Below are 20,318 nucleotides of genomic sequence, written 5' to 3'. Positions count from 1 at the left end.
GTGAACGTCGAGCAGATACCTGACGAGATGGAGAACGCTGCCGATAAACTGCTGCTGGGCACTCCAGTGGAGAAATGTGACCCTCATGAGAAGACACATCCTCAGGAAGAGATCGTGAACGATCCCTTGCAGGCGTCGAACGAACCGAAGTTCGTTGAGGAGAGGCCAGTGATAAAGGCGAAGGTTGAGAACCAAAAGTGTCAGGCTGGGCAGGTTCCTCTGAAGAGGAATACTTTGGAGGTGATGAAGTGAAGAGGCATCTCTTTGCCAAGGAACCAGAAGCACCCAGAATGCGGAGGGAGGACGGACACGGCGAGGTCTTCTGCCACCAACACAACATTGAACGACGAATGTAGGATCAGCAAGCTGACCGTCAGCAGTCTTCCGAAGAGGAGTCTCTATGAGTGGCCCTTCACTGGAAAGGGGAACACTCGCAGGAGAGATGTGCCTCGGACTGTGCTCCTCCCCCGAAGGATGTTCATCAAAGGAAGGAGTGCAGACCTCGGCGGCGGCAGATGATGATGCAAAAGACACAGCCACAGGAACCGCTGGCGGGGCAGCAGAAGAGTCCTCCAACACTACCACGTTGATTAAGGTCAAAGGGTCGAGGTCTGACGCTGACACACCTGGGCTGCAGGAACCTAAGCAATGCCTCCTTGGAAGGAGAACCGGGTAAACCCAACGAAGGTTAAATTTGCAATAAAGGAGAATGAGATGAGGCCTCGCTCAGGGGGAGAGCCAGGGCCGCCTCACTAGGGGAGGCAGCACCGTCTCTCAAAGACCGAGGTTGACCAGGTGTTAAATGGCCCACACTACTACTCGTCGCGCCTCTGGAGGAAGCCATCCAAGTAGGAGCTTAGGAGGAAGGTCGGGAGGTAGAGGAAGAAGCCTTGGGTTTCTTCTCCTTGGAAGCAGCCTTCAAAGGAGAAGAGTCCTGCTTAAATTTCTTTTTCTGCCTGCACCCAAACTTTTCCCACAGGAAGGCAGACCACTTCTGGCACTCATCACACTTGTTGTTTTCGTCACAGCGTTGTCCTCTGCAGACGGTGCAAAGGCTGTGGAGATCTGTTTCCATAGTGGACATGACTTGCCACAGATGAGGCTCTCCGACCCAGTGCAAGTACGTATGGCTGTGGAAGAAACTCAGCACACGCACACACACACTAAAAAAGAAAAGGCAAAACCAGATTAATGGCCGTCCAAAATGGAGAGGAGGAAGAGCAGTAACAACCGTTCTCCATCCGAGCCAAAAGCAAAGTGAAACTCAATCCCAGGTGTGTGAGCAAGGGGTGTCGATAGCTAACCTCCCTTTAACTAGCGGGATGGGTAGTTTACCCTCGCTAAAATTCTAATGGCTCGTCCTTTCAGCTTCGCCGAAAGTAATACCCCTATAGATAATGATGGTTTGTATTCCAGTTATAGAGCAATAGAATGTTATATTGTATAAGCTTAAATGCAAAGAGTAAAAATGGAATAGTTCCAAATCTATCCTGAGATAGGGAAGCTTTTTTACTAATGGTGCTATGTTTATCAATTTTCTGAGTACTACTTCAAGTTTTTGAGGTATAACTTCATTCTTCCTGTGGCCTATCAGTGTTTTAACTGTCTAAAATATAGAGTATTGAAGACGCTCATCTTATAAATTCTTGCATAACATGGCCAAATTACAGAAAAGTATAGATGTGTAAGGAATCATTTTACAGTAGAGACTAACTACTTAAGATGAAAAAAAGAGTGAATGACTACTCTACCACAAATCCCATTCAAAAGAAGTTAGTTGGCAACATAAAAGAGGAATAAAACACAGTTTGATATGACTAATTTAAAATAATCTCAAGGTGAAAATAAATAGTAGTTTTTAATAAAACTTACCCTAGTCCAATGCCATTTAGCTCATAACAATCTTAAACTCTAGCTGAAGTAAGCCTAAGTGCGAGTGTTATTTCTTGACAAGGAAGTATGTGTCTGCATCTCCTTTCTCTCCTGCTGTAAATTGTCACCAAAGGTTCTAGGCCAATATCTTAACAAAATATTTCATACCATCCTGACTGGGATACCTGCATACATACTAAGCACTGTGGGCAATATCAAATTACAGTTAATACAGAGTACTGCAGCCAAACTTCTAGCTGTTTTACTTCGCCATCATCTATATTTTCTTTCTAACCAACTTGCAGCAATATACCACCATTAGCTTACATATTGATGGATGAGATGATTGAAGTATCTCTCAAAATATACACCTCGAATATATTCTCAAATAAAAAAAATCAAATAAAAAAAATAAGTTATTGAATATTTCATAGGCATCTCTTCTGTTACACATTTTAAAACTGAATGTTTCTCCAATTTTGACCAAAAGCTGCTAATTCTACACACTATTGCACCTTATTTTAGTTACCGGTAATTGAATGTACTAATTATGTACTTTACTATGAACATTTAATCTTTCAACTATTATACAGTTGACCCTCAACTTGCCCGTAGGATTTGTTCCAAAAGGTCCCTTGTACAGTATTCCTGTAATTTCAAATTCTATAAACAAAATATAATAAAGTATATCTGCATACATATCCAAATCCTCCTGTATTTAATAAATCATCTATACATCATTATCTAAAACAATGCAAATACTAAACAAACCAGTGTTGTACTGTACTGGTTTAAGGATTCCTTTCGTAAATACAATATGAAAAAATTCTTGACATAATTTTCATATCTGTGTAATTAAATCCCATGTAAGTCAAGGACCAGCTGTAATGCAGAATCCGTATTTCATCATGTTTCAACATTCCACTAGTGTAAATATTCAATTTTACACCGAATAAAAAACAATGCAGTTCTAAAAATAAAAAATGAATAGTTACAGTATTACAGTATGAAATAAAATCTCAACAAGAAATCTTACTAGCAATTCATTTTTCTGCTTTTTCTTCACTATCTTCTGCTTTCTTCACTTTTGCAGCTTCATGTAACTCATACAACTGATATATCTGCTCATCATTAAACTTATCTAAATCTGGCTCTTCTATTGGTTTACCCAGAGAACGAGCAGTGTGCGCACCACGTAAACCGAGCTGTTTGGCTAGCGTGATAGCATAGTTAGTCCATTCCATCATGAAGGTCTTAGTATGTTCCGCATTTGCATCCTTGTGCCTTTTGAATTCATCTCGGGCATACTGATCCCCTGAAATCAAGAAAACAGTTATAAAACTTACATAACAAATGGGCCTGACACAAAATTAAAAGCTCCATTTCAACATACAACTTAAACTGAGGCATTAATGCCTATCCACAAAGAAGCTAAGCATACTACTCGGTGAACGTCAGTCCAGAGGTCTTTCCATTTCTTTACAGTAAAATGCTTAAAATAATTTTCTGAACAATATTAATGATAATCCTGTATTCTCAAGTTTAAGAGAAGCGGTTACACTGAGGTTCAGAAAACACATTGCATTATTATCATCATTATTATCATTACTGACCAAGCTACAACACTAGTTGGAAAAGTATGATGCTACTGTACAAGCTTACGGCGACAACAGGGAAAGCAGCCCGGTTTCCTAATTTGCCTCCATATTTCTGTATGAACATTGGTTTTAAAACAATTCCACTACCTTGTAATTAAAATTTGCCCACATTACTAATTTCAAGAAAAATGTTATTTTCATTAGTAAAATAAATTTTTGAATATACTTACCCGATGATCATGTAGCTGTCAACTCTGTTGCCCGACAGAAATCTACGGTCGGGATACGCCAGCGATCGCTATACAGGTGGGGGTGTACACAACAGCGCCATCTGTGAGTAGGTACTCAAGTACTTCTTGTCAACAAGAACTCAATTTTCTCCTCGGTCCACTGGTTCTCTATGGGGAGGAAGGGCGGGTCCTTAAATTCATGATCATCGGGTAAGTATATTCAAAAATTTATTTTACTAATGAAAATAACATTTTTCAATATTAATCTTACCCGATGATCATGTAGCTGATTCACACCCAGGGTGGTGGGTGGAGACCAGCATACATGTTAACAAAGAAGCTAAGTATCCCGTATCTTATTTTAGCCGTTATTCAAAATAACAAACATAAAATAAATAAGTACCTGGTAAGGAAGTCGACTTGAACCATTACTCTGCCTTTTTAAGTACGTCTTCCTTACTGAGCCTAGCGATCCTCTTAGGATGCTGAGCGACTCCTAGGTGCTGAAGTATTAAGGGCTGCAACCCATACTAAAGGACCTCATCACAACCTCTAATCTAGGCGCTTCTCAAGAAAGAATTTGACCACCCGCCAAATCAACCAGGATGCGGAAGGCTTCTTAGCCTTCCGGACAACCCAGAAATATTTCAAGAGAAAGATTAAAAAGGTTCTGGAATTAGGGAATTGTAGTGGTGGAGCCCCCACCACTACTGCACTCGTTGCTACGAATGGTCCCAGAGTGTAGCAGTTCTCGTAAAGAGACTGGACATTCTTAAGATAAAAGACGCGAACACTGATTAGCTTTTCCAAAAGGTTGCGTCGAAAATATTTTGCAGAGATCTATTTTATTAAAAGGTCACGGAAGTTGTGATAGCTCTAACTTCGTGTGTCCTTACCTTCAGCCAAGCTTGATCTTCCTCATTAAGAAGGGAATGAGCTTCTCGTATTAACAGTCTGAAAATAATAGGATAAAGAATTCTCTGACATAGGCAAAGATGAATTCTTAACTGAACACCATAAAGCTTCAGACGGGACTCATAAAGGTTTTTAAAATAGAACTTAAGAGCTCTACAGGACATAATACTCTTTCTAGTTCATTTCCAACCATATCGATAAGTTTGGAATAACGAACGATATTGGTCAAGGCCGAGAAGGCAGCTCGTGTTTGGCTAGAAAACCAAGATGTAGAACATGTAGCCGTTTCGGATGAAAATCCGATGTTCTTGCTGAAGGCATGAATCTCACTGACTCTTTTAGCTGGTAAAGCATATCAGGAAAAGAGTCTTAAAGGTGAGATCTTTCAGGGAGGCTGACTGAAGTGGTTCGAACCTGTCTAACATAAGGAATCTTAGAACCACGTCTAAATTCCAACCAGGTGTAACCAAACGACGCTCCTTCGTGGTCTCAAAAGACTTAAGGAGGTCCTGTAGATCTTTATTGTTAAAAAGATCTAAGCCTCTGTGACGGAAGACTGATGCCAACATGCTTCTGTAACCCTTGAAAGTGGGAGCTGAAAGAGATCGCTCTTTTCTCAGATATAAGAGGAAGTCAGCTATTTGAGTTACAGAGGTACTGGTCGAGGATACGGATACTGACTTGCACCAGTTTAGGAAGATTCCCCACTTCGATTGGTAGACTCTAAGGGTGGATGTTCTCCTTGCTCTAACAATCGCTCTGGTTGCCTCTTTCGAAAAACCTCTAGTTCTCGAGAGTCTTTCGATACTCTGAAGGCAGTGAGACGAAGAGCGTGGAGGCCTTGGAGTACCTTCTTACGCGTGGCAGACGTAGCAGGTCCACCCTTAGGGGAAGAGTTCTGGGAACGTCTACTAGCCATCGAAGTACCTCGGTAAGTTATTCTCCCGCAGGCCAGAGGGAAGCAACTAGTGTCAACTTTGTCCCAACGTGAGAGGCGAACTTCTGCAGTACCTTGTTGACAAACTAGAATGGAGGGAATGCATATAGATCTAGATGAGACTAATCTAGTAGAAAGGCATCTAAAAGAACCACTGCTGGGTCTGTTGAGAGCCTCTTGGACATCGAGGTTGCGAAGAGATCTATGGTTGGATGGCCCCAGGTGACCCAAAGTCTCTTGCATACATCTCTGTGGAGGGTCCAATATGTTGGAATTATTGTCCCTTCCTACTGAGACAAACTGCTAAGACATTCAAGTTGCCTTGGAAGAAATTTGTTACTAGTGAAAAGTCTAGACCTGTTGAACAGGAGGAGGACACTAGCGAACTCGCACCATGTCAGAGAGTAGGTCCCTCCTTGCTTGGAGATGAACATCAAAGCAGGGAGTTGTCCGTGTTGACCTCCATTACTTTGTCTTGAAGGAGAGACCTGAAGCTTTTCCAGGTCAGACTTACTGCCAGAAGCTTCTTGCAGTTAAAATGCATTGTCCTTTGACGCGAGTTCCATAATCCCGAGCATTCCCTACCGCCTAAGGTCGCACCCCAGCCTACGTCCGATGCGTCTGAGAAGAGAACGTGGTTGGGAGTCTGAACAGTCAGGGGAAGACCCTATAAAAGGTTGATAAAGTCCTTTCCTCAGGTTAGACCAGACTTATCTTCCGGAAACCGGGATCGAGACCGCTTCTAGCGTCTTGTCCTTTTCCAGTGAAGAGCTAGATGAAACCGAAGAGGACGGAGGTGTAGTCTTCCAAGTGACACCAAATGCACCACGGATGACAGTGTCCTAACCAGACTCATCCACAGCCTGACAGGGCCGTATTCCTTCTTCAGCATCTTCTGGATGGATAGCAGGGCTGGGGATTGATCTTCTTGTTCAGCCATGTCCTCATCAGAGGGTTCCTCATCCGAAACTGATGAGGAAACGGCAACGGAGTGGGCAACGTCTGACTCGCTGAATCCGGTCGCACTGGTGGATGCGTGACGGAGCCGGACACAAGATCATGGTACTGCTGCACAGTCTGTGAACTGTCAACCATGGGGAAGCGAGGAAGTACAGCGACAACCCGAAACTGTTTAGACTGTCTGGGTAGTACAGACAACCCCTTATCGGGTTGCTGAGGTTGCCGCACTGCGTCACAACAAGTCACCTCTGCTGGTTGTTGAACGTCTTCCCAGTGACACACTGAACGTCCACAACCACCTCCGAGAGTAGCATAACATCAACGTGCGACTGGCAACCCACACTGGGTCGCACCGGTGGAGGAACCATCTCAACTGGCGGACGTGAGTAGGATACCTCAGCGTCAACAGGGCGTACAACCAACCGGTAGGAAGGTCGTTGGCAAGAAGGGTCTTCTCCGTAAAAAATCCTCTATCAAGGACTAAGCTTGGACTGCATGTCTTGCAACAAAGCCCAAGGTCTATGGGAGCAGGTGTGGCAACAGACGGGGTTAGCGACTGAAGCGGAACCATTTACCCTCCCTGGAAGCATGTTATGCTTAAATAAAGGTCCATAGGAGGCTAAGCAGCTTAAGGCTCCTCTCCAAATGACAGAGTCCTCAAGGGAATATCAGAAGGAGGGAGAACAGCACTTTCTCATCTACAGGAACCATATCCGAGAAAAGCTAGGTTCTCTCAGTGAGGGTTTCACTGGTGCAAAAGCAGCAGACCAGAAGGCAATGTTATGAAACTGCTTGACAGTCTGTGAACTGTCAAAAACTGAACTGTCAACCACAACAGGAGCGTGAGGACATACAGCACTGGTGTATAAGTAGCAGACCAGAAGGCAACGTCATGTAACTGTATGACAGTCTGTGAGTTGGCAACAACCAAAGTTGTGTGGGGAAGCCTCAACTCCTGACTGACTAGTTTGCTGCTGGCGAGTGGCGGTAACCACAGTGTGTTGCGGAGGCTGACACACCGTGTCAAAACACGGCAGCTTGTGGTAGCTCACGCACGGCAACGGAGTGTTCTGTGTGTGGGAGTCATCATACATCTGGCAGGGTTGACTGTGCATGGGTGGAGGAGCTCTCACAACAAGAGTGTGAGAGCAGGAAGCCATGCCGGGCGCACAACCGTGGGAGGTGTAGGCCCACGGGTGCATCGTCAACCTTCTCCGCAGTCGGAGTGTGGGAGCTGGCAACAACAAAAGCAGAGTGCTGGTGCGTGGGAGGGGCTGCGGTGGGTTGAGGAGCATGCGGTATGGTATGCGGAGCATGCTGTAAGGTATGCGGCTCATGCTGCATGGTATGCGGAGCATGCTGTAAGGTATGCAGAGCATGCTGCATGGGCTGCGGAGAATGCCGCATAGTGCTGGAACCCGGCAGCTCTACAGAACCTTCCCACTGCTGATGCGGTAGCTCACGCATGTTAGCAGATGGTGCAGCAAGAACATGCGTCTGGCAGGGCGGACTGCGCATCGGTGGTGGAGCTCTCACAGGTGGAGGGTGGGAGCAGGCAGCCGCAGTATCTGCTGAGCGCACAACCTCGGCGGGTTGTAGGTTAACAGGCGCATTGTCAACCTTCCAGCACGATACTCCTGCATGAAGGAGCAAGCTGAGACTGTATAGTCTGGAGCATGGACCACTAGGGTCTATGAAAGACAACAACAAACGGAGCTACTGTCCGTTGTGACTGAGGGTCTAAAACAGCTGGTGCGGCAACAGACGGAGTTACTGCCTGTTGCGGTACCACCTTGCCTCTCTTGGGAGGTGTGCAGTTGTCGTACTGCAGCGAGTCCGAACTGACCCAGTGGCTACACCTAGGCCGTTGGACTTGCGCGGAAGGGACCGACTTGCACTTAAAAGCTGCAAGATTTGGTCCATGGTTTCTGCGAGAAACCTCTTCCGCAGACGAGGAATAAATGGGCTCTCTCGTCTTTGTGTGGGTGGGGTGATCACGTCGGCAACGTGTGTAGATACACCCGAAACCAAGGAGGGAAACGTCTGTTCGTCGATCAAGGCCTGTGGAACCCATAAGTCCTTCGACATTACTTCTCCCCTGGGCTTGGGAGCTTGTAAGAGGTATCGGACTAGGTGAACAACTGGCACGAACAGACGAACCCTCGAACGCAACACTGTAACACTTTGCGCATATCACTTTATCACTTTTGATTTTCTGTTTGCACTTATTTCACTGAACTCGAAACTTTAAGTGGTTTGTACCTGAAACACGCAATCCTATCCTTCATTAAAAGGTAGTAATTGCGAAAACAGTATTACAATGTAACAGAAAAACATAATGAAAGATAAAGAATTCAGTGGCTGGAAAAGAGACTAAACACTAGATCAAATAAACTACGTTTAAAATCTCTCACCGCATAAAGCCTGGGAACAAGAATAAAACTCTAGAAACGTTTTACCTTCTTCCCCTATAGCGACTAGGGAGAAGAGTAAAAAACGAGAACAACGTTACCCGCTTGAACGAAACGTTTATCCTCCTCTCTCTCCCTCCGTCTCTATCTCTCTCTCTCTCTCTCTTGACTTAGAACCTGAGAGAAGAGCCCAATTATATATATCGTTAAAACATATTATTTGTTAAAGGAAAAAAACTGAAAGGTTTCCCAAATAAAAAGTTCCTTTATTAGAATTAAAACCATTTAAGCTAAGAAAGAATGAACGAAACGCTAGAATCGGTTTACTCTTACTGCAACGTGAAACCGTGAAATACTCTCTCTCTATCGTAACGATAGAGCGCAAGTTGAACGTTCTGAACGTCAACAACTGCGGAGACTAAACAAAACGTTAGTTCAACTTTGAAAACAGTACGAGACTATCAAAGAAATTCTTTCAAAAACATTAAAATTAAAATACTGTAGCATAAATTCTTAACAGGAAAAACGATATGACGGGCTCAATGTTAATTAACTTCGGTTCCAAGTAAGGACCGCCTACTATTAGGAAAGGTCGCATATAAACAAACATAAAAATTAATTTTTATAAGTTTATAATAAATGGAAAGTTAATCGAAGAGGCCTATAAATGGCGGAGAGATATAAAATAAATCTATAACTTTGTTAAGCAAAATTACCAAAAACCTAAACACACTTCCGTCTAAGGGAAGGGTGGGTCATAAAAAGTGAAAGAGAGTCTATACTCTCTTCGACACCAACACTTCCGTCTAAGGGAAGGGTCGGCCATTTAAAAGTGAAAGAGAGTCCATACTCTCTTCGTCACCAAAATAAAATCTATCCAAAACGAGTTCAAGTTTTGAAATGAAGATAAAACCCCTGGATAGCGAAAGCTCAAAACTGGAATAGTGTACTTCACCAAAAAGTTGTGAAAACAAATCCAGTTAGGGACGGCGTATTAGTAGGTCTTGCCGGAGGCACGACAGAGGAAAAATTGAGTTCTTGTTGACAAGAAGTACTTGAGTACCTACTCACAGATGGCGCTGTTGTGTACACCCCCACCTGTATAGCGATCGCTGGCGTATCCCGACCGTAGATTTCTGTCGGGCAACAGAGTTGACAGCTACATGATCATCGGGTAAGATTAATATTGAAAACTACCTCTAGGTAATCAGCACTGCACATACTGTATATTGAATGGATTCTCAGATTCACGGTACATAAATGCCTCCCTTTCTGAACTTCTAAATATGGGAACAAGGTTTCTAATTTTCAAATATGTATGGCTCATTGTGTCACCAAAATTAATTTCCCCTTCACTATTTACTCAATCACTTACATAAACATATATCGATTTTTAATATTCTGATAAAGTCAAGGTAAAATTTTAGATAACCAGCTAAGTAAGTCTACTTTTTGCTTCAATTTTAGATAGTATTTAGGCCTAAGAAGGACTTTAGTTTTATGAAGTTCAGGTGCCATCCTCTGCCCTACAACATCCAAATTCGTGTTGTGAGTGGGAGTGGACGCTACCTTGTCTCAAAGCATAATCAAACATGGGTACCTCTGAAATGGGAGGCAACTAGGACTCTACCAACAAGATTCATAAAAGCTATGGCTGGGTAAAGTAGTAGGTTGGCCTGGGCACCAGCCACCCGTTAAGATACTACCGCTATAGAGTTATGGGATGTTTTGACTGGCCAGACAGTAGTACACTGGATCCTTCACTCTGGTTACTGTTTATTTTCCTTTTGCCTTCACACACACACACCGAATAGTCTGGCCTATTATTTACATATTCTCCTCTGCCTAATATACCTGACAACACTGATATTCCAAACAATTCTTCTTACTGCACTGTAATATGATATTTTAATTATAAAATAAATTTTTGAATATACTTACCCGGTGAATATATAATAGCTGCAACTCTGCGGCTCGACAGACACACATAAAAAACTCGCGAGCGAACGCTATGCAGGTTGCGGGTGTGCCCACCAGCGCCAACTGTCGGCCAGATACCACTCTCGGATGTAAACAAAACCTTCAATTTCTTCTCATCCCACTGCGTCTCTATTGGGGAGGAAGGGAGGGTCGTTTAATTTATATATTCACCGGGTAAGTATATTCAAAAATTTATTTTATAATTAAAATATCATTTTTAAATATTTAACTTAGCCGGTGAATATATAATAGCTGATTCACACCCAAGGAGGTGGGTAGAGACCAGAGTTAAATATGTTTACATCGTATAAGCTAAGAGTTTTTTCATTTTGACAGTTATCAATATAACAAAACCAAAATAAATAGGTACCTGGTAAGGAAGTCGACTTAGACGATTACTCTGCCTTGTAAGTCTGTCTTCCTTACGGAGCCCAGCGATCCTCTTAGGATGCTGACAGACTCCCAGGAGCTGAAGTATCAAGGGCTGCAACCCATACAACAGGACCTCATCAAACCCCTAATCTGGGCGCTCTCAAGAAATGACTTTGACCACCCGCCAAATCAACCAGGATGCGAAAGGCTTCTAAGCCTTCCGAACAACCCATAAAAACAACATTAAAAACATTTCAAGAGACAGATTAAAAGGATATGGAATTAGGGAATTGTAGTGGTTGAGCCCTCACCCACTACTGCACTCGCTGCTACGAATGGTCCCAGTGTGTAGCAGTTCTCGTAAAGAGTCTGGACATCTTTCAAGTAAAATGACGCGAACACTGACTTGCTTCTCCAATAGGTTGCGTCCATGATACTTTGCAGAGATCTATTTTGCTTAAAGGCCACGGAAGTTGCTACAGCTCTAACCTCGTGCGTCTTAACCTTAAGCAAAGATCGGTCTTCCTCACTCAAGTGTGAATGAGCTTCTCGTATTAACAATCTGATAAAATATGACAAAGCATTCTTTGACATAGGCAAGGATGGTTTCTTAACCGAACACCATAACGCTTCAGATTGGCCTCGTAAAGGTTTAGTACGAGTGAAGTAGAACTTAAGAGCTCTAACAGGGCATAATACTCTTTCTAGTTCATTGCCTACGATCTCCGATAAGCTAGGAATATCGAAAGATTTAGGCCAAGGAAGAGAAGGTAGCTCATTCTTGGCTAGGAAACCAAGCTGCAGAGAACAAGTAGCTTTTTCTGACGAAAACCCGATGTTCTTGCTGAAGGCATGAATCTCACTGACTCTTTTAGCCGAGGCCAAGCATACCAGGAAAAGAGTCTTAAGAGTGAGATCTTTCAGGGAGGCTGAATGTAAAGGCTCAAACCTGTCTGACATGAGGAATCTTAGGACCACGTCTAAATTCCACCCAGGTGTAGCCAAACGACGTTCCTTAGAGGTCTCAAAAGACTTAAGGAGGTCTTGCAGATCTTTATTGTTGGAAAGATCTAAGCCTCTATGCCGGAAGACCGAGGCCAACATGCTTCTGTAGCCCTTGATCGTAGGAGCTGAAAGGGAGCGAACTTTTCTCAGGTATAAGAGAAAATCAGCTATTTGGGCTACAGAGGTACTGGACGAGGATACGGAAACTGACTTGCACCAGTCTCGGAAGACTTCCCACTTCGATTGGTAAACTCTAATGGTAGACGCTCTCCTCGCTCTAGCAATCGCACTGGCTGCCTCCTTCGAAAAGCCTCTAGCTCTCGAGAGTCTTTCGATAGTCTGAAGGCAGTCAGACGAAGAGCGTGGAGGCTTTGGTGTACCTTCTTTACGTGTGGCTGACGTAAAAGGTCTACTCTTAGAGGAAGACTTCTGGGAACGTCTACCAGCCATCGAAGTACCTCGGTGAACCATTCTCTCGCGGGCCAGAGGGAAGCAACTAACGTCAACCTTGTCCCTTCGTGAGAGGCGAATTTCTGCAGTACCTTGTTGACAATCTTGAATGGTGGGAATGCGTAAAGATCTAGGTGTGACCAATCTAGGAGGAAGGCATCTATATGTATTGCTGCTGGGTCTGGGACTGGAGAGCAATAGATTGGAAGCCTCTTGGTCAGCGAGGTTGCAAAGAGATCTATGGTGGGTTGACCCCAAGCCGCCCAAAGTATCTTGCACACATCCTTGTGGAGGGTCCATTCGGTTGGAATTACTTGACCTTTCCGACTGAGACAATCCGCTAGGACGTTCAAGTCGCCTTGGATGAACCTCGTTACTAGGGAGATGCCTCGATCTTTTGACCATATGAGCAAGTCCCTTGCGATCTCGTACAGAGTCAATGAGTGGGTACCTCCCTGTTTGGAAATGTACGCCAAGGCCGTGGTGTTGTCCGAGTTGACCTCCACAACCTTGCCTCGAAGGAGATTCTCGAAGCTTATCAAGGCCAGATGAACCGCCAAAAGCTCCTTGCTGTTGATATGCATGCTCCTCTGACTCGAGTTCCACAGACCTGAGCATTCCCGACCGTTCAGCGTCGCGCCCCAGCCCAAGTCCGATGCGTCCGAGAAAGAACGTGGTTGGGTTTCTGAACTGCCAGGGGAAGACCCTCTCGTAGGCTGATATTGTCTTTCCACCAAGTCAGACAAGTCTTTATCTTTTCGGAAATCGGGATCGAGACCGCCTCTAGCGTCTTGTCCTTTTTCCAGTGAAAAGCCAGATGGAATTGTAGAGGTCGGAGGTGTAGCCTTCCTAGCGAGACAAATTGCTCCAGGGATGACAGCGTTCCTACCAGACTCATCCAAAGCCTGACTGAGCAGCGTTCTTTCTTCAACATCTTCTGGATGACGAGCAGGGCTTGATCTATTCTGGGGGCCGACGGAAAAGCCCGAAAAAACTTGACTGTGAATCTCCATCCCTAAATACAGAATAGTTTGGGATGGAACCAGCTGTGACTTTTCCAAGTTGACTAGGAGTCCCAATTCCTTGGTCAGATCTAGAGTCCAATTGAGATCCTTCAGACAGCGATGACTGGAAGAGGCTCTGAGAAGCCAGTCGTCCAAATAAAGGGAGGCTCGGATGTCCGATAAATGGAGGAATTTTGCCACATTCCTAATAAGCCTCGTAAACACGAGAGGAGCTGTGCTTAGGCCAAAGCACAGGGCCCGAAACTGGTACACCACATCGTCGAAGACGAATCTCAGAAAAGGTTGGGAGTCTGAGTGAATGGGGATGTGGAAGTAAGCGTCCCTTAGGTCTAGAGAGACCATCCAGTCTCCCTTTCTGACCGCTGCTAGGACTGACTTTGTGGTCTCCATGGTAAACTTCGTCTTTGTGACAAGACATTCAGAGCACTGACGTCTAGCACCGGTCTCCAACCTCCTGTCTTCTTTGATACTAGGAAGAGACGGTTGTAAAACCCCGGTGATTGAAGGTCCGAGACTTTGACCACCGCTCCCTTCTCTAGCAAAAGAGACACTTCCAGTTTCAGGGCTTGTCTCTTTTCTTCCTCTCGGTACCTGGGAGAGAGATCGATGGGGGACGTCGCTAGAGGAGGTCTGCGTACAAAAGGGATTTTGTACCCCTCTCTGAGCAACCTCACAGATTGTTGATCTGCGCCTCTCTTCTCCCAGGCTTGCCAGAAGTTCTTGAGTCTGGCACCTACTGCTGTCTGAAGTTGCGGGCAGTCAGACTCTGCCCTTAGAGGACTTGGAACCTTTCCTCTTTCCTCTCTTCCCTTCGGCAAGAGCACCTCCCCTGCTGGAGGCTCTGCCACGAAAGGGCGGGATAAACCTGGACGCTGGAGTGTCTATCCTAGGTCTAGCAGACAAGGCAGGCAAAGGGGGAGCTTTGCGAGCCGAGGACGCAACTAAATCGTGGGTGTCCTTCTGCACTAAAGACAAGGCAATTTCCTTAACCAAGACTTCAGGAAACAAGCACTTAGACAAGGGCGCAAAGAGTAGCTCAGATCTTTGGCATGGCGTCACTCCTGCTGAGAGAAAAGAGCACAGAGACTCTCGTTTCTTAAGGACTCCGGACGTGAATGAAGCGGCAAGTTCGTTGGACCCATCGCGGACGGCCTTGTCCATGCAGGACATAATGAGTAAGGAAACATCCCTATCGGCAGATGAGATTTTCCTACTCAGGGCTCCCAAACACCAGTCCAGGAAGTTAAAGACTTCAAACACCCTAAATATGCCTTTAAGAAGGTGGTCCAGGTCCGAGGGTGACCAACTAATCTTCGAGCGGCTCATGGCAAGGCGGCGGGGAGAGTCTACAAAACTTGAGAAGTCGCCCTGGGCAGAGGCAGGAACTCCCAAGCCGAGAACTTCTCCCGTGGCATACCAGACGCTCGATCTAGACGAGAGTTTAGATGGGGGGAAGGCAAAAGCCGTCTTCCCTAAACTCCTCTTGGTCTCTAACCAATCGCCTAACAGCCGTAAAGCTCTCTTGGATGAGCGAGAGAGAACGAGTTTCGTAAAGGCAGGCATGGTAGCAGGAACGCCTAAGACAAACTCGGACGGCGGCGAACGAGGAGCCACAGAAATAAAGTGATCAGGGAACAACTCTTTAAAAACAACCATGACTTTTCTAAAGTCCAAGGATGGTTGAACTGCTTTAGGCTCATCTAATTCTGAAGGCTGATCCTCAGGCTGTGGTTCAGCAACGTCCTCATCTGACAGTTCCTCATCCGATAACTGATGAGAAAACGGCAAAGGTGTAGGCAACGTTTGACTCGCAGAGTCCGGTCGCACTGGTGCATACGTGACGGAGCAGGACGCAGCGTCCTGGAACTGCTGAACAGTCTGGGAACTGTCAACAACAACAGGTGCGCGAGGACGCACAGCGTCCACCCGAGACTGTTTAGACCGTCTGGGTTGTGCAGTCAACACCATACCGGGTTGCGGAGGTTGACGCACCGCGTCAAAACAAGTCAACTCTGATGGTTGGTGAACGTCCTGAACGTCACCAATCGCATCAGTGCGTTGCCTAACGTCAACGTGCGGCTGGAAATCCACACTGGGTCGCATCGGTGGAGGTACCACCCCAACTGGTTGACGCGAGAAAGCTACATCCACGTCAACAGGACGCACAACAGAACGCTTGGATGGCTGATGGCCAGTAGGTTCAACGGAAACCTTCTCAGCGTTGTAGTCCTCCATCAAGGACGCAAGCTTAGACTGCATGTCTTGCAGTAACACCCATTTAGGGTCTACGGAAGCAGGTGCGGTAACAGACGGGGTTAGCGAATGAGACGGCACAACTTTGCCTCTCTTAGGCGGCGAGCAGTCATCAGATGACGGCAACGGGTCCGAACTGTCCCAGTGGCTACATCCGGGACGTTGGACTTGTCCTGAAGGGACCGACTTACGTTTTAAAGGTCTAGAGACCTTGGTCCAAGGTTTCTTACGTGAAACACCTTCGGACGACGAGGTAAAAATGGGCTCTCTCGTCTTATGGTAGGGGCGATCTTGACGAGATACGCCTGATACCAAAGAGGGAACGTCTGTTCGCTGATCAAGGCCTCTCGAACCCATAAGTCGTACGACATTGCTTCTCCCCTGGGCTTGGGAGCTTGCAAGAGGTCCCGGACTAGGTGGACGAAAGGCACGAACAGACGAACCCTCGGTCGCAACACTGTTCACAACACTTTGCGTAACACTAGGCACTTTGACACTTTCCGCCGTGGCACTTTGGCACTTGAGTTCCTTCACGTCCGCCATGAGTTGATTCCGGTCACTTGCTAAAGCCTCAACTCTCTCCCCCAAGGCATGAATAGCACGCATCATGTCTTGCATAGACGGTTCCTGAGTGCTAGGAGGGGGGTTAGGAACAACCACTACAGGGGAAGGATTAGGTTCAGGGGCATGTGGAGAGGAAAAATCTACAGACCTAGAAGAACTTCTCCTTACCCTATCTCTCTCTAGTCTGCGTGTATATTTATCAAATTCGATAAAATCGAATTCCGAAAGGCCCACGCATTCCTCACACCGATCTCCCAATTGACAGGTTGACCCCGACAATTGGAACAAACAGTGTGAGGGTCGAGAGAAGCCTTTGGAAGACGCCTATTACAGTCCCTAGCATTACACTTTCGAAACTTGGGAACTTGAGAAGGGTCAGCCATTTTGAATTAGTCAAGGGAAAATTCCAAAAAACGATCTAAGTCATCAACAATTACAGTAATCCGATTCAAAAAAGAGTTCAAGGATTTATTTGAAGAAAAACACCTGTACTGCGAAAGCTCAAACCAAATTAAAGTACTTCACCAAATATGATGGGAAAAACTCCAGGTTCTACAGCGAGTAAAAGTACGTCTTGTCGACACGTCGACAGAGAAGAAATTTGAAGGTTTTGTTTACATCCGAGAGTGGTATCTGGCCGACAGTTGGTGCTGGTGGGCACACCCGCAACCTGCATAGCGATCGCTCGCGAGTTTTTTATGTATGTCTCTGTCGAGCCGCAGAGTTGCAGCTATTATATATTCACCGGCTAAGTTAAATATTTAAAATGTTCAGTGGCCACTTTCCTCTTTGTAAGGGTAGAAGAGACTCTAGCAGCTCTTCTAGGAGGACACTACAAAATGAAACCATTGTTCTGTAATCTTGGGTAGTGCCATAGCCTCGGTACCATGGTCTTCCACTGTCTTGGGTTAAAGATCCTTGCTTAATTTAACTTATGCTGAGTGTAATTTATCCCAATTTGTGTTAAAATATGTGAAAAATTACAAAGCGTGCATCCGAAAATAAGCTGCTGTCATTTACTTCGGCGAATTGTGTTATTAAATTTAGACTTACCATGACGATACTTTATAATATATTCATTCTTTCACATTGTTTATTGACAAAACAGATATCTGATGGAGAAATATAGGTTAATAAATAAGTTTTGATTCACATTACTTGGTAATTATTTGAGAACAATGAAGGTGTTCGGACAAAAATACTTCCGACCCATCAGGTATCAGGAACCTTTCTGAGCTAAAAGGACACCCCTGTGAGTCGGTGCACATATGCACCGCTAAACAAATAGACAATAGGTAAGCATATTCCGAGTTTAAAATAGGAATATTAATTACATACACAGTGAGCCCTCGCTACTTCGCGGTTCGACCATCGCGGATTCACCACTTCGCGGATTTTTTTCATAACCCAGGGATACAGTAAACATATATCGCAGATTTTCCGGAAATTTCGGAAATACCGCGATGGGACCGATGGTGCGAGATTGGAGAAAGTAAGGAAAATTGAATCATGATTGATTTTCAATATAAATGAAACTTTGAGGAGCAACAAAGATATCATTTGTGAGAGAGAGAGAGAGAGAGAGAGAGAGAGAGAGAGAGAGAGAGAGAGAGAGAGAGAGAGAGAGAGAGAGAGAGAGAGAGAATGAATCAGCTGTTGTAATCAAATGGCGTGTTTTTGTTTCGTGAGAATTTCATCGCCACGACTATAACAACAACATACTGTACTGAACTTTACAGTATTATACAGAATACTGTAATATGATAAAGTAAAATATTTGTAATCTATTTTATATGAAATGGGGCTATTTTTTTTGTTTAAAATTTACATTTACGTATGTAAAACAACTCTCTCTCTCTCTCTCTCTCTCTCTCTCTCTCTCTCTCTCTCTCTCTCTCTCTCGTAAATTGTTTTCCTGCTTTGCTACGTATGTATGATTTTATATAGATACGGTAAATAATATTTGTAATAACATATTTTATAAAAGCTTTTACTGTACTGTAATATCATTATTTATCACTTTCATCATGCGCGTTAAATGCCTTCGTTTGTTTACTGAGCGTACTTTATGACGCCGTCGTTTCAGGCGGCGTCATAAAGAAAAACATTTCATTTGGAAGTCCTAAGAAAAATTAAGTAAAACACTGGTACTGTAATAACAAAATCAACATACTGTACTGAATAATCAATATAATCAATGCAAAAACTAACCTATACACAGATGTGTAAATGCGTTTGTTTCTTCATTATGATCAGAGATAAACGTAAACAAAACATTGGTTGCCATTTTTTATCGTGCTTTTTGGCGTGTTTAGGAAACGCATGATATAAAATCGCCTTTAATATTTTTGCCTGTTTTAGTTTAGGGTACTGTAGTACATGCATTAAGTGTTCTGTACATTAAAGGGTAGTTTGTTAACAGTACTACGTACAAGGGAAGGTTTTAAAAGTCTGAATATACATGTTAAATAAATAGGTAAATATGGTGTCACTACTTCGCGGATTTTCACCTACCGCGGTCGGGTCTGGAACCTATCTACCGCGATAAACGAGGGTTCACTGTATGCACATTTCCCAATGCTTACCATTTAGAATAAAAAACTATACTAGGTTGCACAAGGGAAATGGTTATTACATGCAGAGGATGAAGTCAGCTAGCAGAGGGACCCATGGCACTGTTCCCCAAGAGAGGGGAAGATGAAGAAAAGAAAAGAGTCAGTCATTCTTATTCATTCATCCCAGACTTACCCTGGTAACCAATGTCCTCAACCATCTGCTACTTGTCCAACAAGGAGCCCCAAGGTAATTTCAAACCTCTTGTTGTGCAGTCACCACAGGACCTACAGTACATAAAATGTATTGAGTGTCCTGTAGGTCACGTCTTGCAGATAGTGGGTGGTAAAGGTTGTCTGACGCTTCTATCTACACGCCCCCTTATGACACTTGCAACTCAGAAAAGTTGCGTTTAAAGGCCAGGGACGTATTGATGCCCCTGACATTGAGTTCTAGAGTGTCGAGCTGGAGGAGGGTCAGGATTCAGAGCAGAGTCCATGACTTTACGAAACCAGGATGATATGGTGTTCTTGGTGACCCTCTTAATTCTACCTGTGCGTTTAAGGTAATAACTCAAACTCCTAACTGGGCATAGTAACAGTTGATCTGGGTCATTGGTTACAGAATGAAGACACTTAATTTGAAAGGGCCTGAAACTAGGGTCCAGTACTCTGGGATTTTGAGTCTTTGCAATAAACTCAGGGACACAGCCGAGTGTTACCTCAGACCATCCCCTTGAATGGGCGATGTCGTATGAGAGACCATGAAGTTCGCTAACTCTCTTTGTAAAGCTTAAAGACAGCACGAACGCCGTCTTCAAAGTGAGATTACGGCCTATTGCATAGTGTAATAGTTCGTAGAGAGGGCCCTTCAAGAACCTTAAGACGCGAACCACATTCCAAGGAGGAGGTCTTATCTCCGACTGGGGCAAGTGATCTCATAATTCCGTATGAGGAGATAAAGCTCCAATGAAGAGGAAAGGTCTATTCCTTTCAGTCTAAAGCAGGGGTCACCAACCTTTTTAGCTAGACAAGCCATTTACTTGAAGAATCATAAAAATTTAGCAGTGCTAAAGCTGCAATGACCAAAAACAGTCTCTGGAGATCTAAAATCAACATCTGCTGTACATCACACACAACAGAATATAGTTCAGTAAGCCTACTTAATAAAATAGTCCTAGTGATATTATTCAT

At 44.5% G+C, this 20,318-nt stretch overlaps 1 protein-coding gene across 1 annotated transcript in view; it reads right to left on the bottom strand.

The window, feature by feature from the left end:
• Positions 1–2,507: 2,507 nt before the first annotated feature.
• Positions 2,508–20,318, bottom strand: part of LOC137630463 (succinate dehydrogenase assembly factor 3, mitochondrial-like) — a 60,078-nt gene continuing 42,267 nt past the window's right edge. Inside the window, exon 3 of the mRNA XM_068361940.1 lies at positions 2,508–3,187. Coding sequence (XP_068218041.1) covers positions 2,916–3,187 — 272 coding nt within the window. The 3' untranslated portion in view covers positions 2,508–2,915. The remainder of the gene's footprint in view (positions 3,188–20,318) is intronic.

The sequence above is a fragment of the Palaemon carinicauda genome, chromosome 38 (assembly GCF_036898095.1).
Source record: "Palaemon carinicauda isolate YSFRI2023 chromosome 38, ASM3689809v2, whole genome shotgun sequence".
NCBI classification, from domain to species: domain Eukaryota; kingdom Metazoa; phylum Arthropoda; class Malacostraca; order Decapoda; family Palaemonidae; genus Palaemon; species Palaemon carinicauda.
This window is presented reverse-complemented; position numbering and strand designations above follow the sequence as displayed.